The sequence below is a fragment of the Selaginella moellendorffii genome, unplaced genomic scaffold (genome assembly GCF_000143415.4).
Source record: "Selaginella moellendorffii unplaced genomic scaffold, v1.0 SELMOscaffold_87, whole genome shotgun sequence".
NCBI lineage: Eukaryota > Viridiplantae > Streptophyta > Lycopodiopsida > Selaginellales > Selaginellaceae > Selaginella > Selaginella moellendorffii.
In genome coordinates this window covers 135,238-161,669 of record NW_003314348.1, presented here as the reverse complement: position 1 = coordinate 161,669, position 26,432 = coordinate 135,238, and the positions used below count along the sequence as shown (strand labels likewise).

Here is a 26,432-nt window from a genome sequence, read left to right as displayed (position 1 = left end):
TTTTTCTGCTCAGGAAGCCCTAATACCCGAGAGCGGAGAGAGGAGGCTGTGGGCGCGAGCGGAGCTTGGATTTGCTGTTGCTTTCGGTGATTCGCCAGGGGCGAGGCGGCACAGAGCTAGAATCGCAGTCTAGGGTTTGATCTAGGGTTTTTGCGATGGACGGCAAGGCGACCGACGGGATTGCAGCAGGCAACGCTCCCGGCGCTGCTGAGGTCGTGAATCCGCCCTGGAAATCTCGAGGTGAGGATGCCGTTGTGTCGGTTTCTTTGTGCTCAGCTCGTGGATGGTGTCTGTGGGCGTAGACGATGGGAATAACGGGATATCGAAGCTTCTCGCGAATATTTTGGACACGGATGTCAAAGGTTCACTCTTCTCTGTTCGTTTGTGTTCCACAGTCGTGACTTTTTCTTTGGTTCGTGCATAGATGGCGCAGAGAACGATCTTCCGCTGTCTCCACAGTGGCTCCATCCCAAATCGTCCGAGAAACCAGCCGGAGTAAGGACTTATTTGTGGAAAGAATTTTTTTCCTTAGTTTTGAGGCTTGATCGTTGCAGGAGCCGCCTTATACGCCCAGGTCCGGACTCCATCACGAGCTCAACAAGGACAACTGGCGTGGGGATGGTGCTCGCGAGCTCGATCGAAAGTGGTGGCGAAATGACGAGCGCAGGGATAAATGGAGAGAGGACGAGAGGGAGAACACGAGACAGAGGTGGAAGGACGGTGACCGAGAAGGACCGGATGGTAAGAGGTGGTTAGATAAGGAGCCGGGGGAAGGAAAACGAGGCAACTTAGAGCGGTGGACTGATTTCTCCAACAGGGACACGAGCTATGATAATCGTCGAGATAGCAAATGGAACAGCCGCTGGGGTCCAGGTGACAAGGACAAGGAACCACGTCGTGATAAATGGGTGGATCCAGACAAGGAAGGCGAGAAGGACAGGCATGCAAGTAATCCCATCAGCATTCGAGAGCCTGATCACGAGAACTCTTCCCGAGCATGGGTTCCGCCGCATGCTAGACGCGGTGAAGCTGCTTCTCCACTAGGGAGTACACCACCGAAGTTTGCACCGGGTTTTGGAAGAGGGCGTGGCGATACGTTTACTGCGGGACGTGGTCGCAACACTTATGGAAGTGGCCCGCTGCATGGTCCGGGCTTGCCTGGAGCGCAAGGAAGTCATATCGGTGACAAAGCGGAAATGCGTCCGGGACGGGGTGATTCAACTTACCGTTATCCAAGAGGCAAGCTTCTTGACATCTATCGGAGCTGTCCAGTCAAGCCGAAACTCCCCGATGGTTTCATTGAAGTCGAACAGCTAACTACGGACAAGCCAGTGGAACCGCTGGCCGTTTCCGCTCCCGATGATGATGAAGAGGTATGCGCTTTGATGTTTATTTTTCTTGCCTGAATTCTTTGGAGCAGGTGGTATTGGAAGCTATTCAGAAAGGGGACATAACTGGTAGCGGAGCTGCACAGAATGCTTCCAAAGACGGTCGTGTTCCTCGTGAGGAGACTGCAAGAGTTCGACCGCGTATTGGGCTTGGAAGAGCATTTGGTAATTGTGTTGTGGTTATTCACTTGAGCTCTAATTTCTCTTTGACAGGCAAGGATGACGATAAAGCCAGTGATGAAGACGCTTTTCGAGATTTCGAAGGGGACTCCGAGAATCGGACGAACTACAATGGTATGCATGCGTTTAGCACAGATTAATTTTCTTATATATGCCATTGTGCAGGTTTAAAAGACGGGAGGAGGGACGAAGCTCGGCGATATAGAACAACTGAAGAAGTCAAGAAATGGGAGGTGAATGAAGACGACATGGATCCTTACAAGGAAGATAGGGGTTGGAAGCCAAGTGCCCGAAAGGAAGAGCAAGTCAAACCGCAGCCGCGACCAGAAGACCTTCAACTTTTTTATACAGATCCTCAGGGTGTCATTCAAGGCCCCTTTATTGGTGCAGACATCATAGGATGGTTTGAAGCTGGCTTCTTCAACATAGACCTGCCCGTTCGTCTTTCCGACGCTCCAGAGGGAACTGGTTTTGTACCGCTTGGGAACATCATGCCGCACTTGAAACCGAAAGCTCGCGTGCCTCCAGGTTTTGACGTCAAAGTGGAAGAGAAGGCGGGGTTCGATAATAACCTTCATTTACTACAAGAACTTGACACGAAGAGACTGGATGTGAAGCCGGATTCTAGTAGATTGACGCCAGGTATTTCTTTCACTCTTTTTCTTTTCTTTGTTTTTTCTTTTTTTCTAACTTAAATTTATTTTTCTATTCAGAGGTTGCAGAAGAAGACTTGGCAAGAAAGAGAATAGCTGTACTTTCGCAAGGTCGGCTGGAAAAACTTGATCAAGGTCCAGGGTTTTTTCAAGGAAAATGGCCACACGACAACTCTTCAGAAGCTGATGTCGCTAAGCTGTCAGCGAGTGTAAAACCCACGGATGTCATGACACCGCTGTCACCTATGCCGGGTGCTATGGCGGGTGCCGATTGGCCTCGTTCTCAGCAGCTACAATCGGAACTTGTCTTCCAGCACATAAACCCGAATTTTCCTCAACGTACGAGTTCGGGACTACTTTTAGAACAGCTACACTCGCCAATATCACAGCAGGTTTTACCTCCAACGACTGAGCAGCTACTCAAAATGAGGCAGCAGCAGCTACAGCAGCAGCAGTTACAACAGCAGCAGCAGCAGCAGCAGCAGCTACAACATCAACTCCAGTTACAGCAGCAGCTGCATCAACAAGCTCCACATCCTACTTTACTTGAGCAGCTGCTTTTGCAACAAGCGAGCATGAACGAGTATCAGCGACTGCAGAATGCCAACTTTGAGGCGTTAAGCAGGCAGCCCGACGCGTCTCCGTTATCTGAAAAGCCTGGAGTTCGAGCTTCTAGTAATCCGCTAGAGCAGTTGGCGCAGTTGAAACACCAGCACGAGTCGGCATTCAGACAGTTCTATCCTACAGACGAGCGTCACCTTTTACGGCAGGTAAGCGTACCTCCTGCACAGCAGTGGCCGACGGCTGAGAAAACTAGAATGCCCGGCGTATGGGACATAGATGACTACGGGCAGTTCATGCGGACGTCAGCGCCACCTGGGACTGGTGATCAGAAGGACGTAGCTCTAAGCACTCACTTCGAGAGGAGCCTCAGCTTGGGAAGAATTCCGACTGATCCTACTCAGGAGAGTTTCAAGGCTGAAAATAATCCAACTGTTTCGTTATATTCGCCTGGAGGAAATTTGCAGCAGCAGCAGTGGCCGACAGCCGAAGTGAACTTCAAGGAGAATATTGAGGTGGCGGGGAACAAGCCGCTACGAAGCATTGCTGATGAACCACCACTTCCTGCACAGAATACATCACCGTTACTCCAGGCTCAGCAGCACAGTGAGGTTGCTACTCCTCTCGAAATTTTGCTTCAGGAGGCTAAAAGGCAGAGTGAGGAGAAGATCGTTTCGCCAACTGCCTGGGTCGCTCCTGCTTCACAGCCGAAAGCTCCGAAAGAGTCTCAGGAGGAGGAATCGTTCAAGAAGTCGACAACATCGAACACAAACGTTCCTACCCCTGCTCCAACTCAAGCTTACTCCACCGTGCAAGAGGCAGATGAAGTTTCTCCATTCAAAAGTGAAGACGGCGACTTTATCGAGCCAAAGGAAACTAAGAAAAGCAAGAAGCGGGCATCCAAAAACAAGTCGAATAAGTCTAACGTCAGTGCCATCGACAGCCCTGCGTTCCCTTCTGCGACAACAAAGGCGAACAGCTCGAAGCAGCTTCCAGACCTGAGCAAAGAGATTTTACCGTCTCCGCCACCAGGGCCTTCTCTTGCGGATTATATGTTTGCTCGGGAAGAGCCAGCTGTTTCTCAACCACTTGCTGCTTGGTCGATTGACACAAACAAACAAGTGAAACCGGCTAAGTCTCTGAAAGAGATCCAAGAGGCTGAACGTCAGGCCAGGGAGGAGCAAGATAAGAGGCTCAGACTTCTGCAGCAGCAGCAACAACAGCAGCTGCAGCTACAGCAGCAGCAGCTTGCGGCCTCTAAGCCAGCAATCATTCGAAATGCAGGTATTAATGGCTCTGCGTGGCAGAAACCATCTCCCGCTGTGGCGACGCCTGTCCAAGCGAACAAGACTTCCAAGTCGAAACCGAAGGTTGACGACGATATGGACCTGTTCTGGGACTACGGTGAAGATGCTCTCAAGCCAGCGGCCAAGTCAGAAAGGTATAATTGTCTATGCGAGACTTAAGACTGACATGTTGGTTACAGGCAAGAGTCATCGGGCAGGAAAGGCCCGGCCAAGGAGCTCGCGACAGGATTTCGACAAGCTTCTGCTGCCGCGGTTTCACAAGGCAGTGCTGCGGAGTTTCCATCCTTGTCATCTTCGATAAGGCCGTTGACACCAGTAACCCCGAATACCGTGAAGAAGGTAGCTGGAAAGAAGGGTAAGTCCTCGTTGTTTGTTGATCATCTATACATTTTTAATCTATTGCCATCTTTAGATGTTGTTACTTCTCCGAGTACAGGCCCAAATGCAGAGGCCAAAGCATTCCGGCAGTGGTGCGAGAGCCAAATGAAAAAGCTGACTGGTAACGATGGTATGTCCGCAACTTTTGTTCCGTCTTTGCGTGTGCTAAGCGACAGCTCTGTCCAGATATGACGCTCTTGGAGTTTTGCTTATCCCTCCCATCCAGTGCCGAGGCCGGTGAGTACCTCACACAGTATCTCGGCTCCACGGCCAACGTCCAGGCATTCAAGTCCGAGTTGTTACAGCGCAAGGAGCTGCTGCCAGTGGAAGCTCTCCGCAGCGTCTTCACGGTGAGTGACGCGGTTATCAGCGAGGATTGGAAGCAGGCAAGCCGGGGACAGGGGCAGTTTTACGAGAAGAGCAAAGCGGCGGAGACCGAGTTCCAGGAATCCAAGGCCGGGAAGAAGAAAGCAAAGAAGGGGAAGAAGGTGGTGGATCCATCGCTGCTAGGATTTAGCGTGACGAGTAACAGGATACTCATGGGGGAGATACAGCACGTAGAGGACTAGAGGCTGTTCCTCTTCTCGGCGGGAGTGTAAATTACCTGTAAAGGGAGGCAGGCGGCTGGAGGACGCTTTCGCGGCAAAAAATTTTGTTTTTCGGGGTGGAGACGCTTGTACAGTGCAACATGAAATGGGAGTTTTCTTTTCATTCCGTTTGAGTATAGGACACTTTTGGAAGTTTAGAGTCTTTCGAGGAGCAAAGGCAGGCCGTGCCGTGCTGTGCCGCTAGCTAAGTGGGGGATAGCCGGACGCTATATCTGGCTATGGCGACCTTGGCCTCGATCTAGGCGAATGATTGGCCCAGGCAAGCTTTGCGAAAATGGTGTTGGAGGAGGTTGAGAATAGGGATGATCACTTCGCTTCCTTCCGGGAATGACAAATGCCCAAACTTGGCATCTTTGTAGTTGAAAACGGCAGGGGGGCCGGGGGTACAAGCGCAAGCTCTCGTTGAGCACCATCCCGACCTGGAATTTCCCATAGCTATGGAGTTTAGTGAAGTCCAAGGAAGAACAAGATGAACTTACAATATTTAGCTTGCTCCCTCGGCATCAAGCTTCTGGTGCCACGATCATAACTCCAAAACACCGCTCCTTTAGCCGCCAACCTCCGACACTGAGCCATGGACGCCATTGAGACTGGTTGACCATTTGTATGTCCGGCCGTTCTTTTCAAAGGCGAGAAGCTGCTCTCCAAAATTAACAACGATATTTCCCAGCTGCTCTAACGTTTCGACACCCAGGGTGATGTCAATCGCTCCCATATCCAACACGCAGAATGTTCCGCTAACCCCAACATCAAGTCTTTTGAGACGTTTTGATCATTCCACCATCCGCTATTTCCATCTCCAACGGCTGTTCTTCGTTTTCCCAGAGACTTCCAGTTATCGAAAGTATGGGACATTGGCCCACAAGGAGGAACCGGAGCAGTTGCTCATGAAGCTGGAGACCATCTGCCACTCGGTAGCAGGTCCGGAGTGTTTCCGAATCCAACACGAACACGAACACGGCATTCAATTTTTTTAACACCAACACGGATACTCCACTTTATCTCTGGATCCCATAGCTTCAAAACACGCGCGACTGAACCTCCATGATGAAAACGTCTCACTCCTCGTCAACCTCATCTAGCTCACAGGGCATAAGATCGCCCTGATCATTAGCCTGAAGCTGAAATCCGAGCTCTAGGGTTCTCCGAGCTTGATAAACTTCGCGGTGTCCGCGGCTCAGTCGAGGATCCTCATCGTCATCTTGTAACATTGGTAAGCTACTGCATTTCTGAAACCTTTGTCTTATGGCTTTTTTTACGGGACGTTTATGGTCTTCCGAGGAGCAAAGGCACGCCGTGCTGTGGCTGGAGCGCTAGCCGATGCACGGGGCTGTGCCGGTAAGTGGGCGATAGCCGGAAGCTAAATCTCTGCAAGATCATGGCCATGGCGACCTTGGCCTCGATCTGTGCGAAGGATTGGCCCAGGCACACACGCTGGCCTTGAGAAAATGGGAGAAACGCGCATGAGTGGTGGCTCTTGGAGGCGCTGGAGATGCCATCCGCGAAGCGCTGGGGATTAAACTCGTTGGCGTCGTCGCCCCAGATGTCCTTGTCGTGGAGGAGGTAGAGGATGGGGATGATCACTCCGCTTCCTTCCGGGAATGACAAATGCCTAAGCTTGGCATCTTTGTAGCAGGTCCGGACGTTGAAAACGGCAGGAGGGTACAAGCGCAAGCTCTCGTTGAGCACCATCCCGACCTGGAGTTCCGCCAAAGCTATGGGGTTTAGGCAAGTCCAAGGAAGATCAAGAAGAACTTACAATCTTTAGCTTGCTCAAGCTCTCAGCGTCTGGTGCTTGGGACTGGCAGACTTGGCGGACTTCCTCTCGGGCTTGCTCCTGCCAGGAGGGATTTGCGGCGAGGAGCATCATCGTCCATGCCAGCCACTTAGCCGAGGTCTCCTGTCCCGCGATGTAGAACGTCTTGCATTCTTCCATCAGGCTGTCTGTGGTGAAGGAGAGCCCGGTTTTGTCGTCGTGGTGCCCGGCATCAACTTCGTCCAGCATAATCCCGAGCAAATCACTTCCATAGTTGTCGATCTCTCCCGCCAACTTTTGATCTCTTCGCGCTTGGACAATCTCTTCTAGCGTCGAGCGGAGCTTGGAGTTGGCAGTTTTGATTTCCCTGTTAACTTTGCAGATCGGAAGCATGCTGTGGCAATGCGTGAATCGTTTAGCAAGTGGAAAACACGTCTATATGTACCTCTGTATCCATGGTGATGAGAACTTCTTGTAGACAAGCCCTCCCACTTGATCCAGCAGCTCGAAAACTTTGTGACCCTTCTTATAGCTGCTGCCAAACGCTGCTCGAGATATGATGTCCGAAGTTAGCGTCGTGAGTTCCTTGCAGACTTCCAGTTCGATGGGCTCGTCTTTGCCTACTGTGAGAGCATTCCATTTCTCCAGCATTTCTGCTACGCAATCTCGCATGCCCCCTACCATGAACTGTGCCAAGAGAGAAATAAAAAATAAAAAACAGATCTCTAGACGTCCAGAAAAATTCTAAACTGCAGTTGCTTGCCTTGATCTTCTCTGCGTGAAAGGCAGGCGCGAGGATGCGACGCCGGAAGGCCCATTCGTCTCCATTCACGACAGCGAGGCCTCGGCCCAGAATATCGACTTGGAACTTTCGCTGCCACTCCGGAGACCAAAACGCTCCAGATTTGTTGTAGAGCACCTCTTTGATCATGTCAAGGTCTGTAAGAACAACGCCAGGCTCGGTTCCCCACCACCACAGCAGAGGAAGTCCTGCAGGAAATGTTTTGAAAATTTGCTAGAGAAATTCACAACAAAAAAAAAAAAAAAGGCATAGCTTTAGTACCATAGAGTTTTGCCCAATGGAGGAGGTGTGGCTCGACGTATTCCACAATGTCGTGAGTGATCGGCCCTTGGATGCATTCGGCCTCTGTACGAGCGCGCATTTGGAAGATCTCGTAGACATTTCCAGAGAGAATCGACCTGGGCGGGCCGCGAATGCCCTGCTGCCGCAGCTTGGCCTCCAGGATCCAGGGCTTGAGCAACAGCTTTGCCGCTCCCTTCCATACCAGAGCTATGCACAACGCCGCGATCGTCCATAGCCATACCGCCATGGATGAAAGATTTGGGAGATTTCCTTGGATTGGCAGGTTAAAAGAAAAAGATTGGGGCTTTTTTCTTCTAGTAGCCAAGTCAAAGAACGTAGCCAATCAAATCTAAAAAAAAAATGTAGTTTAGGAATTTGTGCATGCAAATGTTTTTTTTTATGGTGTGTGAACAATTGAATTTAGTTAATTTAACATAAATTAGAACAAAATGCATTTAACATAAATTAGAGCAAAATTGTTAATTAGTATATTTGCTTTTAATACTTCCAAAAAACTACATTGCAATTGGTATTTATTAAAACTATTGAGCACTTTAGAATTTTAAATATAAAAGTTTTCATAAAAATAACTCTAAAGCTTTCCAAAAGAATGAAAAATAGTATAATTATTTAAATTGGAAAAATATGCATTCAATATAAATTGAAGCAAGATTGTCAACTAATTTATTTGCTCTTAATGTTTCCAAAAGATTATATTGAGATTAGTATTTATAAAAAACATTGAGCAATTCAAAATTATAAATATAAGGGTTTTATGAAAATAATTTCTAAGCTCTCTGAGAGATATAACAATGAAGAGTAGTATAATTAGCTAAATTGGAAAAAAAAATTTAAAAAAACTATTAATCTATCTAAATTACTACAATTATATTTCTCTTTTTTATAATTTTAAGATATGACAAATAATTTGTGATTGTAGGTTTTGGGGGAAAGTACACCTCCCAAGAAATGTATAAGTCTACAAAATATATAAAATTAAATCACTTGAATTGGTATAACACATAAGTGTGACTAACAAAATAATATTTTCCATATAACGTTTTTATAAAGTATATAACCATTTTTAATTATTCTCACATCAACATCTTCTTCTTCATCTTTTAGTTTAACAAAAATACACAATGAAGTGATTAATCTATTGATTTAATTGGAAGTCTAGTTAAACCAAACATCATGCCAAAAGAGTGTTAGCCATGGGTTTCACCACTTTCCATTGGATGTTATGCCAATTTGGCATTTAAATATTCATCCATTCGTGCATTTGAAATCAAAAGTGCACCATATGTTTAAAGGAGAGGAAATATCTTTCCACTTTAATGTGATAGAGCACTTGATTAAGGCTCTTGGGGCACTAAGTATATAGTCATAATTTTCAACAGTTATGTGCACTTAAGTGTTGATCTAGAATTTGACCAATCTCTACATTAGAATCTCAAATGTCATATTCAAACTTTTCACCAAACACAGATGGGTTTTATCTTGGGTGAGTAGAATCTTGTTGTTAAATGAAATTATTAATGGATATATAGAAATGATGGTGTTGTATAACATATTGGATGAGCTAGAGCACACAATCCCCCTCTTAGGCAATGTGTCTGACAATTTTTGAAGTTTTTTGCTATCCAATTGTAATATGCAGTCTGGCAATTCTAGACATCTTTGCAATCCTTTGCAGTAATAAGCAATCCTAACTTGACATAGGTTGGATTCATATATAGCATTTATATGCCAAAACTATAATGCACACAATTATATTTTAGTTGCTATAATAGCAATTAAAATGTGATTGTGTGCAGTTGAAAACAAGAGCTTGGGTCAAGCACGTTACCTAGCAATAGGATTGTATGCTCTAGCTCATCAAACATGTCATACAACAGTACAATCTTTATCAATCCACTAATAATTTCATTTAGCAGTCACTGCTGCTGTGACTCCTCTAAATCAAACCTTTGATAAAGAGTTTAAGTGCCATGATGTAACATTTGCAATTCTAAGATAGAGATCAATAAGACTCTAGATTGACACCCAAAGTATAGATGATTTTATGGTTTGAAACTAAAAAAAGAAAAAGATGTTGATGTGGCAATAAACTAATATGGATTATATGTGGACATCCATGCATATATAGACTTTGGAAGCCTAGTATTGTTATTTATTGTCACTACCCCCTGTATCAAGATTGGGTAATTTGAGTGCCTGCCACCTTCCTTGGATGTGGATATATAGAACATATGCATATATACCTTGAAAAAAAGTAAATTATTTTGTGTACCACCATTCAAACACATATGTGTTTTAATTTTATATATCTTGCAAGCTTATACAGTTTTTTAGGAGGCCCACCCTATGTGTTTTGGAATTTGAGCATTTCTAAAAGATATCAATAAGAAAAATTTGAATGAGAGGATTGAAATATAAAAGTTTCAAAAGTGAATCTAAATTGCTCTTATGTCTTGTTTTCAAAGTGATCAATACAATATTCCATATGATAGTGTAAACATCAAGTAATATCCAAGAAGTTGGGACAAAGAGAAAAAAACAATGAAGTATATATCAATAATTTAATATATTTTTAAAAGAAAATAAACAGAGAAAGAGTACCCTATGGGAAATGCTCTTCCCGCCTCCCATGTTTTTTACAAAATGATCTGTCATTAACGGTAGCTCAGAAGTAAAGCTTTGCATGCAATTGCTAAGGGGATCGATGCTCTTCAACTCCTGGTTGTTAATAGTGTTCTCTACTTTTCAAATCAAATGACCGTATCTCACCCTCAATGGTACAGCTTGCAAATAAAAAGTCCACGGCCGTGTAATAGGAGTAATTTCTTGAAATGGTGGTAGGGAATTCATCTTATAACTTGGAAATAATCCAGACAACGAATTTCACGAGTCCGGACAAACCGTGGTCGTGAGCGCCAAAACGTGTGGTCGTGCTTCGCACATCCGACTGATAACCAGACGGAATATACGCAACATATCCGTTTGACCAGGACGGAATATACGGTCTTGCGACTTCCTTCTTTTCCTTCCACGCGCTTCGGCGCTCGTCCTCTGCACGACTAGCACGGGGCAAGAACGCCTCTACGCCATGCGCCCTAGGGTTTGGCCGGATAGTGGAGGCGGAGGGGGAGACGATCGCACGTATCCTCGGAGCTCCACCTCGATCATCGACCGGTAAGTGGCCGTAATCCGGCAAATGTAGCTCGCTATCGCATCGATCGCTCGCCCGTCGCCAATGCTATGTCCCGGCATTCTCCTTCTCCGTGATTCTTGAGGCTCGAGATCCCGAACGGCTTGGATGCCAGCAAAATGTCAGCGCCTTCTACATCGCCCCCGGCAACCTCTCCGCCCCTGCCAGCGTCGCCGCCACTCGCCGGGGGCACCCCTCCGGCGCCGGTGATTCTCGCGCCTCCGCCCGTTCCAGTGCTCTCTCCTCCTCCCGCTGCCACTGCTCCTCCTCCTGCGTCGTCTCCCCCGCCGCCACTTCCAGTGGTTTTGTCTCCTCCCCCACAAAATCCGTCTCCTCCGCCTCCTGCCCCTCAGGCTTCACCGCCTCCGTCAGTCCCTTCGTCTCCGCCGCCTGTCCCTCAATCTTCTCCGCCACCTCCTGTGATCGTTGCTCCTCCTCCAGCGGCGTCAGCGTCCCCTCCGCCTCCGGATTTGACACCATCTCCGCCAGCTCCTGTCGTAAACTCTCCACCGCCGCCGAATCCCACTGCTCCTTCTCCGCCAGCTCCGCCGGACGAATCCGGCTCCCCGCCACCATCGTCATCTGATCCAGGCTCCTCGGCCCCGCCTCCTCGTCCTTCGAGAAGGCTCTCGCCACCTCCTCCAGCGGGTGACTCTTCGCCACCTCCTCCAGCGGATGACTCGTCGCCACCTTTGCCGGCAGCAACTCCGCCAACGTCCCCTGTAACTCAGTCGCCACCTCTGCTGCCTAATATTACTACGACGGTTCCAACTGGAGTTTCGCCTCCCACCGGCACTCCATCGCTCTTTCCAGGAACACCAAGTCCGCCTGCTGTTCTATCGCCGCCAACGTCTATACCGAATGGCCAAACAGGTTCGTCTGGCGTTGCGAGCTCAACGATCGTAGGCATTGCTATCGGGGGCGTGGTGGTCGTGGCAATGCTGGTCCTCTTGGTCGTTTGCTTTTCAAGGAAGAGAAGAAGATCGGGCACCGGGAACACACAGAACTTTGGAGCAGCTCACTCGTTTTATCACAAGGATGGTGAGCAGTTTGACGTTCTCTCTTTCTTTTCTGAATTGATTTATCTCAGGGGCAGACACTTACTATGATCCGGGACGAAGATTTGATTCCGGTTACTCGTCCGCGTCTGATGCAAATGGAAAGCCATTCTTTCCTCCAATGCCACCTTCAGGCTCTCTTGGGCATGCACCTACGAGAGGACAGGGGTCCAATGGATCTTTCTTTAGCTATGAAGATCTAGCACAGGCTACCAACGGGTTTTCTAGAGCCAACATGCTTGGAGAGGGAGGCTTTGGCTGTGTATACAAGGGAATCTTACCAGGGGGACAGGAGGTGGCTGTAAAACAGCTCAAGATTGGAGGAGGACAAGGCGAACGTGAATTTCGGGCGGAAGTGGAGATTATCACCCGGATCCATCATCGTCATCTTGTAACATTGGTAGGCTACTGCATTTCTGAAACTCAGCGTCTTCTTGTCTATGAGTTCGTTCCTAATGGCACATTAGAACATCATCTCCACGGTAAAAGGGCCACCGTTTTTTCGGGAAAATGTTTGACTCTTACAAACTTTACAGGCAAAGGCAGACCTTTACTTGACTGGAGTTTAAGAATGAAGATTGCTGTTGGCTCTGCTCGGGGCTTAGCGTATCTTCACGAAGATTGTAAGTTCCTTTGATTTCGCGTACTGTTTGTTTAACGGCTTGGACAGGTCATCCGAAAATTATTCATCGCGACATAAAATCGTCTAACATATTACTGGATAGTAACTTTGAAGCTCAGGTACAGAGGTCGTTTGTATGTCGTTTTCTTCTTTTGTTGACGGATATCTGTATGTTTCAACAGGTAGCCGACTTCGGATTGGCAAAGCTTGCATCCGATGCTCACACACACGTCACTACTCGAGTTATGGGAACATTCGGGTAAATTCTCTGAAGTCAGATAGGATTGTTCTGTTCTGAGCGTTATCTTTGTCCGTCACCAGGTACTTGGCGCCTGAATATGCTTCCAGTGGAAAGCTCACGGACAAATCCGACGTTTATTCTTTCGGCGTAGTTCTACTCGAACTGATTACTGGCCGCAAGCCCGTAGACACATCTCAGCCTCTTGGGGAGGAAAGTTTGGTTGAGTGGGTACGTACTCCTTGACGTTGTTGCCCATGCCTTTTTCTTACACAGTGCTCCTGCATTTTCAGTCTCGACCATTGATAAACCAGGCGCTAGAGACACAAAACTTGGATCTTATGGCCGATCCATTGCTGAATGAATACAGCAAGGACGAGATGCTTAGGATGCTCCGATCAGCCGCGGCATGCGTTAGACACTCAGCTAATAAGCGACCAAAAATGGCACAGGTACGTACCGGAGCATTTGATGCGATGCGTCTACGGTTCTCTTCGCGCTGCGCGTGTATTTCTGCGTGATTGATGGATTGACGCTGATCTCTCATTTTTTATGCCCTTTTTACTTGCAGATCGTTCGTGCTCTGGAAAGTGATTCAGATTCGAGGCCCGGGTTTAGTGGCCTGCACGACTCGCCATTCGCCAGTGACGACTATGATTCGACACAGTATAGCACCGACCTGCGGAGATTTAGAAAGATGGCACTGGGCACCAGCCAGGAATACGGCAGCGAATACAGCGGCGCGACGAGCGACTATGGTGTCAATCCCTCCGTCTCCAGCGGCGAGTATCAGCAAAGCAAGGACTGGACGCCACCAAGGAGTGGCCACGAATCCGAGTGGCCACTGAGAAGCCGGCAACAATGATAGCTGCTAAAGATCAGAGGGACAAACAAAGCGGACGAGAGAGGCAAGCAACACTTGATGCCGGCTGCTGTCATGGAGTATCCAACGTGTTTTTTTTTTTTTTTTTTTTTTTGCTTTCATGTCTGTTTTTCCTTTTTGGATCTCAACGCACTGACAGCTACCTTGCAGTAACAGAGCAAGCTAAGCGGAAGAACTCAAAAATGTGAAAAGATTCGAAGCAACCGGGAGTCTGTGTCGTGATTGATCGTTGGCCACTGACGCCAATATTCTTTGCTTTGCACGCCCAGATTAAGTATATTGTAGCTAGAGTAGCTACAACCTTTTTGATATAGAACGAGCAAATGGATATGTTACAGTGATCTATCTCTTCTATAGGTAGTGATTTTCTTTGTCTTGCTTTGGTGTGGATCTAACTCGAGGAATGATATCGTCGTGTGTAGGAAGTAAAGATCCTTGTCAAGCGAAGATGATGACGATGGCGATGGTGGTATAATGCGTCTGTACAATCTCGCGGGTGGTGGTCAGTCGACAAGAGCAAACGAAACTCTTTACAAGGCCGCTGCTCTAGATGTGGAAGGGGCCGAGTCCTTGGAGGTGATGAGGCCCAGGCTGTAGAGAATGCGCTCCGAGTGTAACTTAAAGAAGGCCGCCAGCGAGAACCTTGGCGATGGCGAGTCGTCGAGGCCGAGCAGCTGGGGGCAAACCGGGGCGCTCCTCACGTTGAGCATGGCCTGCCCGAGCTCCTCGCGGATGGCTTCCACGGTTCTCATGTCCACGGCGTCGCCGGAGGCCGCGTCCGTGACGTAGAAGGTGTTGGCTACCGTGCCGGCCCGTGTGGTGGAGACGTGGGCCCGGGTGACGCACAGGCCGTGGCGATGAAAGACTTTGGTCACGTCCGAGAGCAACCCCACCCGGTCATAGGTGCAAAGCTCCAGCCGCAGCCCCTACAATGGATGGATCGAACAAACAATCGCGTCAGGCACACATAAAGCGCGGGTCTCTTTCTTTTACTTCCGGTTCCAACAAGAAAGTACCTCAGGGAATCGCCTTTGAATCGCGGCAACCAGGCGCTTTATGAGCCGCTGCCTTTCTTCGTCCGTCTCCAGCGTGCAGCCGTCAGTGTGACGAATGTAGAACTCCTGCACGGGCGTAGCTAGCGTGATGAGTCCGGCAAAAGAAGCAGAAGAAAGTTGGAAGAAGCAACAAGTTCCTGTACCTGATAGGCAAAGTACCCCTCGGAGAGGATGGTGGCGTGGAAGATCATGTAGTCCATGTCTGTCAGCGTGCAAACAGTGTCAAAAAGGAGCTTGGAGCGGTCCCGGCAGTGAATGTTCACTACTGAGTAGCCCCGCTCGACGCAGTTCCGGACCGTAACAGCGGGTCTGCCTTTCCCGTTTACCGTGCGCTGCTCCGTCTCGTCGCCAAGTCGTCCCTCGAGCTCGCGACTTTCGCCGGAGTGATCTTCGTCAGCGGACATCATCTGGTGTAGCCTCCGCTCCATGTGTGTCAAACCCGAGAAAAAGTCGGCCGTCCTGCCGGCACCGCCACCTCGCTCGCCGTCGTTGGCACGGATCACGCGGCACAGCCGGTCCTTGATGTCTTTAAGTTTGTCACAGTCCTCAATGGGGCCACCGCTGCTGCAAGCGTTATCCACGAAGATCATGCCGGCGACTCTGAGGTTATGTGTCCACACGGCGGCGGAGCGGACGTTGCAGTTCATGCTGCTGAGCGTTGAGAAGACCTCGGACAGCAGGCCTGGTCGGTTGGGGCCTGAAAGTTCAATCGCAGTGTGTTGGTGAGGACCTGTTCCCAGGCTGACGCGGGTGATCTCTCCTCCCTCAGCGGAGCATACCTTTGAAGGATTGGAGCACTTGGATCCAATCCAAGGCATCTCTGCCGCTTTCTTCTCCAGCGACTGGTCGGCAGAAAGAAAGAAATGAGCTTTGACACTCAACCATTGTTGGGAATCCACATACCTCCTGGATGAACTTGAGAACTTCCTCGTCGGTGATCTTGTTCCCGTCGATATCGGTTACGTGAAATACTGGCAAAAGAAAAACAAGAACAGTGCGATGCGATCGATCAAAAGAGAACGGGATTGATCACATACCATCCATGAACCAGCCAGCGTCGGACGAAACATAGGCCTTGCTGATGAAGAGATCGAGATCAGTCAAGACTTGGACAACCTCCAACAAGATTCCATGGCGATTGACGCTGTCCAGCTGCAAAAGATACACATCTCAGGCATCCCATCCCTCGCAAATCCAAATCTAAGAGCGCAATGCGCAGAAAGTTTTTCTAGAGAGTACCTTGATCACCGTCGCATCTGTAAATGCCGCATTCTCGATCACGACCCTGAGAGGAGGAAAGCAAGATCAATCTAGCTTCCAGAGCCTAGCTAGCGCGAAATCTTTCACTCTGGATAGATACCTCGGTGGATTCAAGCTCGCGTTGAGCGACTCATACTCCGGATCGAAATACGCCCAGCCTCGACCCGCGGTGACCACGACCATGGCGATCGATTTCGACGACTGACCGATTGATCGCTGAAAGGAAGCGCCCAAAATATCGAGCGCGCGGCCGAGCAGCAGAGATTACTGCCGATCCCAGCCCCCTAGGTCGGCTTAGACCAGCGGGCGAATGACGCGAGCGAGGGGCCTCGTCCGGCCCGCGATCCCGCACAGATCCGAACGAAAATCTACACAAACGATGAGAGCTCCCGCCATGCCGCGCTGTGCCCAGCTACTGACGACGAAATCAAGGCGCTCCCATCGAGAAGAAACGGACATTCTTCCCTAGCCCCTGTATGTTGTTCCTCTTCGTCTCTTCTGGCGATGCTGGGCTCTTTAAAAATCAAAGGCGAGAGCTCTTTAAACCGGACCCCGCGTTTTAACGGTAGGTAATGCACGAAACTTAAACGGCGGCGCGCCGGCCGTTGGATGCCGGTGGAACGGCTGCGATGCGAGCCCGCCGTCCGTACAGAGACATGGGAATGGGCCGGGAGGGGCGGGCGCGAATCGAATGGGCGCTTTTCAAAACTTTGGCTTGGTACAGCTCCATCAATTATTCGCTTTGCATATTCGCATTGGTGTGAAGTATTCCTACCCGTCGAACAGGATATTCTCCTTTCCAAAGCCTTAACTTAGACCGTGGGCGGAGCGGCGCCTGGTACGTTTATTTTCTTGTGAGCTTCGTAACTAGGCATGCTACGCGTGCCAGATCGAAGAGCGCTGCTCATTCTCTGAATCTAACTAAACCTCGGGTTTAGAGTTTGATACAAGGCAATGTTGGACCAAAACAATGCGAATGGTACGTTGTTTTGATTATTTGCATCCGGTGGCTGCTCCAATTGCGGCAAGACATAATGTCAGTGACCACGACGCACACAAGTTGGTTGTCAGCTGTCCAGAGAAGTTGGGTGGCGCCATCTCGCTGTGAGTCTTTCATAAACTTCACGAATTCTTATCATTTTTTATTTTTTATTTAAATTTATTTTGCGGTACTGCTTCTCATAACGCTGTTACAGGCACACAAAACTAGCTGTTTTCGTACGAGAGTGCTGGAGAAAATCGTTCGTGATCGCTAAGACAGTCCCGGATCAATTATCACGCCAAAAGGTTCGCGTAGAGGCATTGTTTTTGCTCCTTGTCCGTGTAGCTACTCCAAGAGTATGTGTTGTTGCTGCGAAGTCTTCTTCAATCCCACCAGATCGATTGGGATTGCTGTCGAATCAGTCACAGAGTCTTGTTTTGATTTGCTTAGGAATAATATAGAGTTTGGTCGCGGTTCCTTGTCAGTTCTTATCCCTTGAGAGGTGTGTCGGTTTCGATTCCTTTCCGGCACTCCTAGGAGTGGAATAGAAGTCCTTTAAGCCCTACTCACTGCATTCATTCTCTCAATCTCGAAAGGACGCTGTCGCTCAACCTTTTATCTTCAAGCAGGTTCTCTCCAACACTTCTGGTTCTGTGCTTCTTCTTTGTTCATGTTTTTCTGTCTTGTTTGAATCTCCTTTTGCAGAATTGGAGTTCCTGTTCTAGCTAAGCTTTCTGTCTTGTTTGAATTTCCTTTTGGAGAATTGGAGTTCCTGTTCTAGCTAAGCTTTCTGTCTTGTTGAATTTTCCTGAAGATTCTTCCAAGTCTTTCTTCCTGCCCACTCTTAGTGCTGCTATCATGATCTTTGACGAGCTGGCGTTTATTCGAATGTGTTGAGAAATTTTTGCGGGTTCTAATGCTTGCTTTCCGTGTGTGCATCATGAGCTTTGACAGGTTGTGTTCCATTCGATTCGTGCTCTTTGTGCTTAGAAACACGAGGTGAATCGTCATCTCGCAGAGATTGCTCGTATCATGCGCGATCTTTGACGGATTCCCCCTCACTCGAATTTCTTTGCTCCAGGGTCCACAGGCATGAGAGAAATCCTTCACATCCAGGGTGGTCAGTGCGGCAATCAGATCGGTGCAAAGTTCTGGGAAGTTGTGTGCGACGAGCATGGGATCGATCCGACCGGGAGCTACACCGGGACGTCCGAGCTTCAGCTGGAAAGAGTGAACGTTTACTACAATGAAGCCAGTGGGGGCCGCTACGTTCCTCGCGCTGTGCTCATGGATTTGGAGCCTGGCACCATGGATAGCCTGAGATCCGGCGTCTACGGACAGATATTCCGGCCAGACAACTTTGTCTTTGGACAAACTGGAGCCGGAAACAACTGGGCCAAAGGTCATTATACAGAAGGTGCCGAGTTGATCGATGCTGTTCTCGATGTTGTTCGCAAGGAGGCTGAGAACTGCGACTGCCTGCAAGGTAAAATGAACGAAAACCACACTTTGAAGCAAAAAAGAATTTTTTTTTTTTTTTTTTGTTGAGCAGGATTCCAGGTCTGTCACTCTCTTGGTGGAGGAACTGGGTCGGGCATGGGAACGCTTCTCATATCCAAAATCAGAGAGGAGTACCCGGACAGGATGATGCTTACATTCTCGGTGTTCCCTTCTCCCAAGGTTTCTGACACGGTGGTGGAGCCATATAATGCAACTCTGTCGGTTCATCAGCTCGTGGAGAACGCAGACGAGTGCATGGTGCTAGACAACGAGGCTCTCTACGACATATGCTTTAGAACACTCAAGCTCGTCACTCCTACATGTACGTTCTCCTGTTTTGTTTGGTATATAAGTTAAGGGTGTTTGTTTCATCCAGTTGGAGATCTAAACCATCTCATCTCCGCAACCATGAGTGGGATCACTTGCTGCCTTCGTTTCCCCGGGCAACTCAACTCGGACCTCCGGAAGCTGGCCGTCAACTTGATCCCGTTCCCTCGCCTCCACTTCTTCATGGTGGGATTCGCGCCGCTCACCTCCAGAGGCTCGCAGCAGTACCGCTCGCTCACGGTCCCGGAGCTGACGCAGCAGATGTGGGACGCCAAGAACATGATGTGCGCCGCGGACCCGAGACACGGGCGATACCTCACCGCGTCCGCGATGTTCCGCGGCAAGATGAGCACCAAGGAGGTGGACGAGCAGCTCATCAACGTCCAGAACAAGAACTCGTCCTACTTCGTCGAGTGGATCCCAAACAACGTCAAGTCGAGCGTGTGCGACATCGCTCCAAAGGGGCTCAAGATGTCGTCCACCTTCGTGGGGAACTCGACGTCGATCCAAGAGATGTTTAAGCGGGTGAGCGAGCAGTTCACGGCCATGTTCCGGCGGAAGGCGTTTCTTCACTGGTATACGGGCGAGGGGATGGACGAGATGGAGTTTACCGAGGCCGAGAGCAACATGAACGATCTGGTGTCCGAGTACCAGCAGTACCAGGACGCGGCCGTGGAGGCGGACTACGAGGACGACGATGAAGAACAGGCAGCGTGAAAAAAACTTAAGTTTGCGAGATATGTTTGCGTGTGGTCTGTGTGTGTGTTGTGAAGTAACATTTTCTCCTCTATATGATATACCTACTTGACTTTACGTGCCAGAAGATTTCTCCCGCTTGAACCGTGTTATCGGAAGCTACATTGTCAGCGCACAGGGCCACAGGACATTGACCATCCCTCCGGATCTCGCTGTATGTCACTCGCACCATGGAAGTGGGTGTTCAAGGGTGATATTGTAAATGTGGAGTTCCTGGTTCATCGGATTCTCCTGCTATGGTTGTTTGGCGAGCCCAACAATTTAAATGGCACCATGACTACTAATGTTTGGCTAATTTGACAATAAAAACGGTTGTAAGCGCCCTTCCACATGAGACTGTGCAAACAAGTTTGTAAATTTGTTGTGTTCCTTGCAGTCCAGGCCGTGACATCTTGCTTGGCATTCTCATGCTTCTTGGTGGGCACCGCAAGACTGCCAAAACAGAATATAATGATAATAATAATAATAATTTCATTGCTTCGAATAACCCGTGGTGAGACTAATTTATTTCATTGAATGCCATGATAAGTGATCTTTAAAATTTGGTGTAGACCTCCTGGGGGAGCCTTGGACTGGCCATGGCTTGCAATGGGGTCTCGAGCTTCAGAGCACTGCGGTAAACCTCTTCCATGGACGGCATTGTCCCAGGCACAAAGCTCCAATTGAAGCCATGGATGAGATTTGCCACGAGCAGCTCCACCGATCGCAATCCCATGCCCATTCCCGGACACTTTCTCCGCCCGGAACCAAACGGGAGGAGCTCAAAGTTGTGGCCTTTGACATCGATGGAGCTCCCCAAGAAGCGCTCCGGGTGGAATTGTGTGGGATTCTCCCACACTGCCGGATCCATTCCAATCGCCCATGTATTCACCAGGAGAGTGGTCCCTTTTGGAATGTGAAAGCCGCCAACGTTTGCTGCTTGCCTTGAGATGCGCGGCAGGAGTAAGGCTCCCGGGGGATAGCGTCTGAGTGATTCCTTGAGGACAATCTGGAGGTACTCAAGCTTTTGCAGGTCCGACTCTTGTACCATCCGAGTGTTGCCCACAACCCTCTCGAGCTCCTCGTGGAGCTTGGCCATGACTCGAGGATTGTGCATCACTGCACCCATGAGCCACTCGCTGACGGTGGTGGTGGTATCAGTTCCAGCAATAAACATCTCCTGGGCATTTGTAGCATAAGAAATACCTGTTAGTCAATCAAGGAGAAGTTTTGCAAAAAGCTTACCATGAGATTCGCCTTTACGTAAGTCTCCCCTTGTGTCCCTGCTCCAAAGAAGTCGAGCATGATATCCAGGAAGTCCTTGCATTCCCGTGTCCTCTCTTTGTGCTCCTCAACAATCTTTTGCAAGAACTCGTCTTGCTTGGCATGGATTCGCTTGTAGCGAGGGATCTGCCAGTCCAGCCATCGCAAGTACCAGGGCACCAAGTTGCTAACACAGGGATTGATCGCCAGCTCAAGAACATTGTCGTTGAGCTCCTTGAATTCCATGGCATGGGCATCTACGTTTTCATCACCAAAGTACCTCTTACCCATCAAAATTCGTGATGTGACGTTGAAGGAGAAAACACTGGCCACTTTTCTCACCTCCACAGGTTTGCCATCGCCATGGGCCTTCAAAATTCCCTCCAAGGCACGAGAAAGCTCATCCCTTCTGACCCAGGAGAAGGAGTCGATACACTTGGCCGTGAAGAGCTCCATTGTACAGAGCTTGCGGGTGTTTCGCCATAGCTCTCCATAGGGACTACTTGAACCTCCAGAAAAGTTATAGATGAGGTGCTTCCAGAAAGCCAAGTATGGCCTGGAAGCAAAATTTAAATCGTGTGCGGTGAAGACCTCCTTGGCAAGCTCCTGGCTGGATATTACCACAGTTGGGATCATTCCCAGCCTCAAGGAAGTAATAGGACCATACTTGTTGGCTATGCGTTGCAATGCTCTGTGCGGGGGCATTCCTGCTAGCAAGTGTAAGTGGCCAATCAGGGGTAATCCCCATGGACCTGGTGGAAGATTTGAGCCAGCTTTCAAGAACCACAAGATCAAGAGAGCAATGAAAATTAAGAAGCTCACAGCAAGTGCTAGATCCATTTCTGTGGTGCTTGTGTCAATATTTTCCCGACTTTTGAAGCGACTTGGAAGCCTTGGAGTGGTCAGTAGCTGTCTTTCTGTGCTAGATCCATTTCTGTGGTGCTTGTGTCAATATTTCCGGACTTTTAAAGCGACTTGGAAGCCTTGGAGTGGTCAGTAGCTGTCATGAACAGTTTTTCTAGCTTTTTCTCCATAGTTTTCAATTCTAGATTCCCAATTCCAGATAAAATCCACCCAAATCTGCCTCGATCAATGCCAGATGCATCCATGCTTGCATTTCCCAAGACCAGGCATGCGGCACGAGAAGTTCCTGGCGAACTTGCTCATAGGAATTTGTGGAAGTGTTCTAAACCTCGTGTCTTAATTCATGTATTTGAAAAAAAAACCCTTGATATGTAAAATTCAGAAGCGTTGTTCAAAAGCATGGCCAAGATAAATATAGTGTCCTTGCGATTTGGAATCTAGGAGTATTTGCCACAAATGGTCTTTGTAAAATCTTTGTTATGTGTTTGAAACTATGACTGAATAGAGCATGTGCCTATGTTGAGGTTTTGTGATGTTGGATGCCCTCTTAGAAGTGCTAGATATTTCTGTATCATTGATATTTTAAGAATTTACAGGTTGTATGTGTTTAGGAAGCCTTGGAGTGGCCAGCTCCAATGGATACTTCATCAGGCAGGCCCTTACCTCAAAAAACCAAGGTATTGATACTAGTTTAGCATTTAATAGATTACTTATGAAAAACTTAGTTGAGACTACTACTTACAAGTAGATTAGCATCACTATTAACCATTTTTGGGTTAATGAATTTTTGAATAAACAACTTACTTATAATCACAAGGATATGATATAAGAATTATAATGTCTTGACAAAAGCCTATATTACTACTACAAAGATTGACACTAGTATTAAGTGTTAACTCTAATCAACAAAATGCAATATAAATGTTATACCCCATTATTAAAGATTTATAGGCAAGCTCATGCCACTCTCTTTCTGACTAAACTTAAAACTAATTTAATACTAAATTACTTAAGGAGAAATAGTAAGGTTTTCTAGAAAAGAATTGAGCATTACAACTTAAATATTCTGATAGCAAATATAAGTAAAATGCTTTAGTGCTTTATTGCTTTCTAATCTATGATATACCACTTCTAAGACCACCATAACCAATATATATTGAAGTAGGGACTCTCAATTGTATAATATGAATACAAGCAATGAGATCACATCTTATTACAAATTGCCTTTCAAAAAAGAGAAGATTATTTACATATTTGATCATTCATCCATGATAACTCTCTTTTCAAATTAAACCTTAAATTTATATTTGCACTACTTTAAATTCAATCTAAGAAAAGTTTGTAAAAAAGCACAATAATGACTACTTGAACCAGTAGATTAATCTCTATACTCTTGATTAATCCACTCGTAATCATGCCTAAGAAGAATTCACTAATGTCATGCTAAACAATTACAAACTAACCTATTCACCAATTATATGGAGGTATACTTTTACCCTAATATAGTAATAACTCATGGATAGGCTAATATCAATCCTTAAGTATAAGTTCATACATCTCAAAACCACCTAATGAGCCCAAGCAAAAACTCATATAAAGTTGTATAAAATATTATGTGCCAAAATCCATACCCAAAGCTATATGTAAAGCTATAACAACCAAACATATACCCATTTGGATTATTATTTTCATCTTTGCATATACAATAAGATTAGTTACCCAATTTTATTACATAAAAATCATTGAGACTAATCCTTTTGATACTAAATATAGTGCACATGGTGTTCATCCTATACTCTATGATAGGATAACCATGAAATAGAATTTAACCCTTAGATCTGTGTGCCAAGGGCAATCAAGCATAAGTTTTGGGCCACTAAATGAAGGGATAAGATATAAGCATATTGTAAGCTCCTAAATTTAAATTTCCCGAGAGGTAACTTAGCCCAATACTATTTAAACCCAAGGACATGTAACCCCAAATATCTCAAGGGGGTGCACTCTTATTCATAAGCCCTTTTCCCTCTTTATTTAAATCCTAATAGACTATATTTCATATTATTCTATTTGGCTATATTTATAATCCACCACACTTTCTTGTAAGTTCACGCCCTCATGAACGGAAGTTAAGAGCCACAACTCTCCCAAGAGTTTCCCTCTCTTAACATTTTACCCCTCAAGTCGAGCCTACCAAAAGGCAAATTAAACTTACTAGATATCAATCTCAACATATAGTGTGATTCCCCTAGCCAACTAATAGAATCGTATCTAAAACTCTTCTAATACCAAACATAAGCTCTTAAATTTAGACTTCTTGAGAGGTCATTTAGCTTAGTATTATTCAAACCTAAGGATGTTTAATCCTAAGTGTTTTAAGACTATTAACTAATTGAAAAAATGAGATGCACTTTTATTATAGGCCTTTTTCCCTTTATATTTGAATCTTTATAGACCATCTTTTAAATTGTTCTCTTTAATTGCTTACACATACTTAAGGAAGGAAGGAATAGAACTACAAAACAACACTTAAATAGTAGTATCTCAACACTAAAATTAATATCAAAACAGAGTCAAATGGAGTTTAACACTATTACAACATACCAATGGCTTGATATAAGGATATAGGTATACCACTAGTTAACTTGGTATAGAGCTTTAACTTAAACTTAAGTTAGATGTAAAATAAGGATAAATACACCCAATAAAGAACTAGATAATATTTCAAATTAGTCAACCAATACTTACTACCCTTAATATACATTTAGAACCCCCTATAGACCTATATGAAAGCATGTTTTTAGTCTCTGAAAAACTCAAAAACTTACTAAATATGAAATGATGCTAGATTATGAATTTGGACATAGGAATAACATTATTGTGTTGAGGACATTTTCTACATTTTGTAGATGTAACTAATTAGTATATCTAAACACTTTCTATAAATAGTTGATAGAACTTAAATTGGACCAACACATAGGGCATGATAGTAAGGGTGTTTGGTAAACATAGTAAATTATCATGTAGTAAATATTAAGGGATGAAACTCAATATCATAAGCGAGTGAAAACCAATGGATGATTTTCTATAATTGGGAAAATAGGTGCACTTTTGTTCATTGGCCCTTTCCTTTTATATTTGAAACCCAAATCAAATTTGCTTGTTCTATATTTAAACCCTAACAGATTCTCAAACCATTACACTTCCCTACAAGTTCACATCTTCGTGAATAGAAGTTAAAAGGTATAACTCTCCTAAACGTCCCACTCTCTTGACATTCTACCTTTTTGATTAAGCCCATAAGTGAGACACAAAAACAAAGATAAACACACCTAACAAGGAGCTAAATAATATAGTAGGTTAATTAATCATATCTATTATACCATCTTAGAATTTACATTGATAAGTAACTTGATATGAGTTTATTGTTACATATAAACATACCATCGTCAAATCAAGAAAAGGTGAGCCCACTAACATGTAGCTCAGCCTTTAAGCGCCACCTCCATCAGTGCATCTTCATTTAGCAATCCTTGAACCTAGATTAGTTTCAAGGTTTTGTGCAGCCAGTTGAGCATCCACAGAGACATCAATGCCATCAAACTTAGGTATTTGAGCTCGATTTATAACAAAACTCCTACCACCTCAAGAATTCTCCATTTTCTTAATGCACTCACACATGTCTACCAAAGGTTTCAACCTCAAGGATTTAAATATTGTTATTAAGGGTTTGCAATTCTAACACTATATTATCAGTCATCCAAGATTTCACAAATGATTGATGAGCAACTTCCTCTGCAGAATCCATAATAGCAAACTTGCAGATTCTCAAACTCTACCCTTTAATACTAATTATTAGAACCTAATGAAAAATTACCACACTAATGCAAAATGGATCACCACCCAGCCACCCCCAAGCCCTCTATGCGACTCCTTTACCTTCACCATATCTAAAAACCCTTGATTAGTCATGAGCTAATTTGTCATAAAATAAATTGACTAAAGTCATACTTTAAGCCACAATATACTTAACAAATTATCACTAAACAGATCCTCTGTGATCCATCTCTCTATATCAAAATGCAACTCACTTTATAATAACATAATGAGAATTATTAATGATTAATATAACCTCAACTTGTGAGTGCATGGAATATGGAAAGGGAATACAGAAATGTGCATATCAATTAATCCAAAAACCCTAGCTTATATACAGGAGCGAGTGGTTCGGATTGAAACCAATCCGACGGCTACCAAAATCCACTACGCTAATATTAGTATACGGCATCGTAGCCGTACACTTGGCCCTCACATCATCCCCTCCTCTCGGAATAATGGAAGGCCGTCAGGGTTCTCTTGTAGATGGGCCGGGATCTGGAGGAACGTCAGGAGGAGGCATCGGTGGATCTGTAGACGGTATTAACTGCTCCTGATCCCTCTGTATGAAGCGTTTTAACCGCTGCACATGCACAATCTCCGGAGGATCGGCCTGCTGAACGTCATGCCGAACCTCATAAACTTG

General features: G+C 46.4%; 6 protein-coding genes across 8 annotated transcripts; 3 read left to right on the top strand and 3 right to left on the bottom strand.

Moving 5' to 3' along the window:
- Positions 1–18: 18 nt before the first annotated feature.
- Positions 19–5,558, top strand: LOC9662666. Its single transcript, XM_024662111.1, has 11 exons — positions 19–240; positions 303–362; positions 425–495; positions 555–1,373; positions 1,421–1,553; positions 1,602–1,682; positions 1,734–2,210; positions 2,282–4,223; positions 4,269–4,444; positions 4,502–4,597; positions 4,654–5,558. The coding sequence occupies exons 1-11, from the start codon at positions 156–158 to the stop codon at positions 5,034–5,036; spliced, it is 4,323 nt and encodes a 1,440-aa protein (XP_024517879.1). The 5' UTR covers positions 19–155; the 3' UTR covers positions 5,037–5,558.
- A 714-nt stretch (positions 5,559–6,272) lies between these two features.
- On the bottom strand, positions 6,273–8,234 carry LOC9636320 (cytochrome P450 72A15). The gene is made up of 5 exons (XM_024662122.1): positions 7,895–8,234; positions 7,595–7,821; positions 7,277–7,518; positions 6,835–7,225; positions 6,273–6,773 (listed from the first exon to the last, which is right to left on the bottom strand). Exons 1-5 carry the CDS (start codon positions 8,160–8,162, stop codon positions 6,342–6,344), a joined length of 1,560 nt encoding a protein of 519 aa, XP_024517890.1. The 5' UTR covers positions 8,163–8,234; the 3' UTR covers positions 6,273–6,341.
- A 2,719-nt stretch (positions 8,235–10,953) lies between these two features.
- LOC9662665 (proline-rich receptor-like protein kinase PERK8) lies at positions 10,954–14,238 on the top strand. Of its 2 annotated transcripts, none has more exons than XM_024662114.1 (8): positions 10,954–12,167; positions 12,223–12,666; positions 12,721–12,807; positions 12,855–12,925; positions 12,989–13,065; positions 13,128–13,275; positions 13,338–13,496; positions 13,616–14,238. In XM_024662114.1, the coding sequence occupies exons 1-8, from the start codon at positions 11,246–11,248 to the stop codon at positions 13,907–13,909; spliced, it is 2,202 nt and encodes a 733-aa protein (XP_024517882.1). In that variant the 5' UTR covers positions 10,954–11,245; the 3' UTR covers positions 13,910–14,238. The 2 variants fall into 2 exon arrangements, with proteins under 2 accessions (XP_024517882.1, XP_024517881.1); XM_024662113.1 differs by having other exon boundaries at positions 10,955–12,167; positions 12,217–12,666.
- On the bottom strand, positions 14,198–16,769 carry LOC9636319 (ACT domain-containing protein ACR6). Its single transcript, XM_024662128.1, has 7 exons — positions 16,343–16,769; positions 16,222–16,267; positions 16,020–16,134; positions 15,886–15,953; positions 15,126–15,824; positions 14,944–15,048; positions 14,198–14,853 (listed from the first exon to the last, which is right to left on the bottom strand). The coding sequence occupies exons 1-7, from the start codon at positions 16,423–16,425 to the stop codon at positions 14,458–14,460; spliced, it is 1,512 nt and encodes a 503-aa protein (XP_024517896.1). The 5' UTR covers positions 16,426–16,769; the 3' UTR covers positions 14,198–14,457.
- Positions 16,770–17,725: 956 nt separating this feature from the next.
- On the top strand, positions 17,726–19,864 carry LOC9662664 (tubulin beta chain). 2 transcript variants are annotated; one of them, XM_024662011.1, is made up of 5 exons: positions 17,735–17,853; positions 18,179–18,223; positions 18,306–18,710; positions 18,777–19,046; positions 19,101–19,864. In XM_024662011.1, exons 3-5 carry the CDS (start codon positions 18,317–18,319, stop codon positions 19,766–19,768), a joined length of 1,332 nt encoding a protein of 443 aa, XP_024517779.1. In that variant the 5' UTR covers positions 17,735–17,853; positions 18,179–18,223; positions 18,306–18,316; the 3' UTR covers positions 19,769–19,864. The 2 variants fall into 2 exon arrangements, with proteins under 2 accessions (XP_002988272.1, XP_024517779.1); XM_002988226.2 differs by lacking the exon at positions 18,179–18,223 and having other exon boundaries at positions 17,726–17,853.
- Positions 19,865–20,255: 391 nt separating this feature from the next.
- Positions 20,256–22,268, bottom strand: LOC9636318 (flavonoid 3'-monooxygenase). Its single transcript, XM_002988132.2, has 2 exons — positions 21,032–22,268; positions 20,256–20,966 (listed from the first exon to the last, which is right to left on the bottom strand). Exons 1-2 carry the CDS (start codon positions 21,887–21,889, stop codon positions 20,343–20,345), a joined length of 1,482 nt encoding a protein of 493 aa, XP_002988178.2. The 5' UTR covers positions 21,890–22,268; the 3' UTR covers positions 20,256–20,342.
- Positions 22,269–26,432: the final 4,164 nt, after the last annotated feature.

What these genes read in the sequence shown, in the direction of transcription:
- LOC9636318 (XM_002988132.2), bottom strand. Translation starts at nt 21,889, where the DNA reads ATGGATCTAGCACTTGCTGTGAGCTTCTTAATTTTCATTGCTCTCTTG. An exon ending in ACGTAAAGGCGAATCTCATG is followed by an intron (nt 20,967 to 21,031) that starts GTAAGCTTTTTG and finishes ACAAATGCCCAG; the next exon opens with GAGATGTTTATTGCTGGAAC.
- LOC9662666 (XM_024662111.1), top strand. Translation starts at nt 156, where the DNA reads ATGGACGGCAAGGCGACCGACGGGATTGCAGCAGGCAACGCTCCCGGC. An exon ending in TCCGCCCTGGAAATCTCGAG is followed by an intron (nt 241 to 302) that starts GTGAGGATGCCG and finishes CTGTGGGCGTAG; the next exon opens with ACGATGGGAATAACGGGATA. An exon ending in TGGGCTTGGAAGAGCATTTG is followed by an intron (nt 1,554 to 1,601) that starts GTAATTGTGTTG and finishes TCTCTTTGACAG; the next exon opens with GCAAGGATGACGATAAAGCC.
- LOC9636319 (XM_024662128.1), bottom strand. Translation starts at nt 16,425, where the DNA reads ATGGTCGTGGTCACCGCGGGTCGAGGCTGGGCGTATTTCGATCCGGAG. An exon ending in CGCTGGCTGGTTCATGGATG is followed by an intron (nt 15,954 to 16,019) that starts GTATGTGATCAA and finishes TTCTTTTGCCAG; the next exon opens with TATTTCACGTAACCGATATC. An exon ending in AGGGGTACTTTGCCTATCAG is followed by an intron (nt 15,049 to 15,125) that starts GTACAGGAACTT and finishes ACGCCCGTGCAG; the next exon opens with GAGTTCTACATTCGTCACAC.
- LOC9662665 (XM_024662113.1), top strand. Translation starts at nt 11,246, where the DNA reads ATGTCAGCGCCTTCTACATCGCCCCCGGCAACCTCTCCGCCCCTGCCA. An exon ending in ATTAGAACATCATCTCCACG is followed by an intron (nt 12,667 to 12,720) that starts GTAAAAGGGCCA and finishes CAAACTTTACAG; the next exon opens with GCAAAGGCAGACCTTTACTT. An exon ending in AGCGACCAAAAATGGCACAG is followed by an intron (nt 13,497 to 13,615) that starts GTACGTACCGGA and finishes TTTTACTTGCAG; the next exon opens with ATCGTTCGTGCTCTGGAAAG.
- LOC9662664 (XM_002988226.2), top strand. Translation starts at nt 18,317, where the DNA reads ATGAGAGAAATCCTTCACATCCAGGGTGGTCAGTGCGGCAATCAGATC. An exon ending in GAACTGCGACTGCCTGCAAG is followed by an intron (nt 18,711 to 18,776) that starts GTAAAATGAACG and finishes TTTGTTGAGCAG; the next exon opens with GATTCCAGGTCTGTCACTCT. An exon ending in CAAGCTCGTCACTCCTACAT is followed by an intron (nt 19,047 to 19,100) that starts GTACGTTCTCCT and finishes TGTTTCATCCAG; the next exon opens with TTGGAGATCTAAACCATCTC.
- LOC9636320 (XM_024662122.1), bottom strand. Translation starts at nt 8,162, where the DNA reads ATGGCGGTATGGCTATGGACGATCGCGGCGTTGTGCATAGCTCTGGTA. An exon ending in CCATTGGGCAAAACTCTATG is followed by an intron (nt 7,822 to 7,894) that starts GTACTAAAGCTA and finishes CATTTCCTGCAG; the next exon opens with GACTTCCTCTGCTGTGGTGG. An exon ending in TCATCACCATGGATACAGAG is followed by an intron (nt 7,226 to 7,276) that starts GTACATATAGAC and finishes GCATTGCCACAG; the next exon opens with CATGCTTCCGATCTGCAAAG.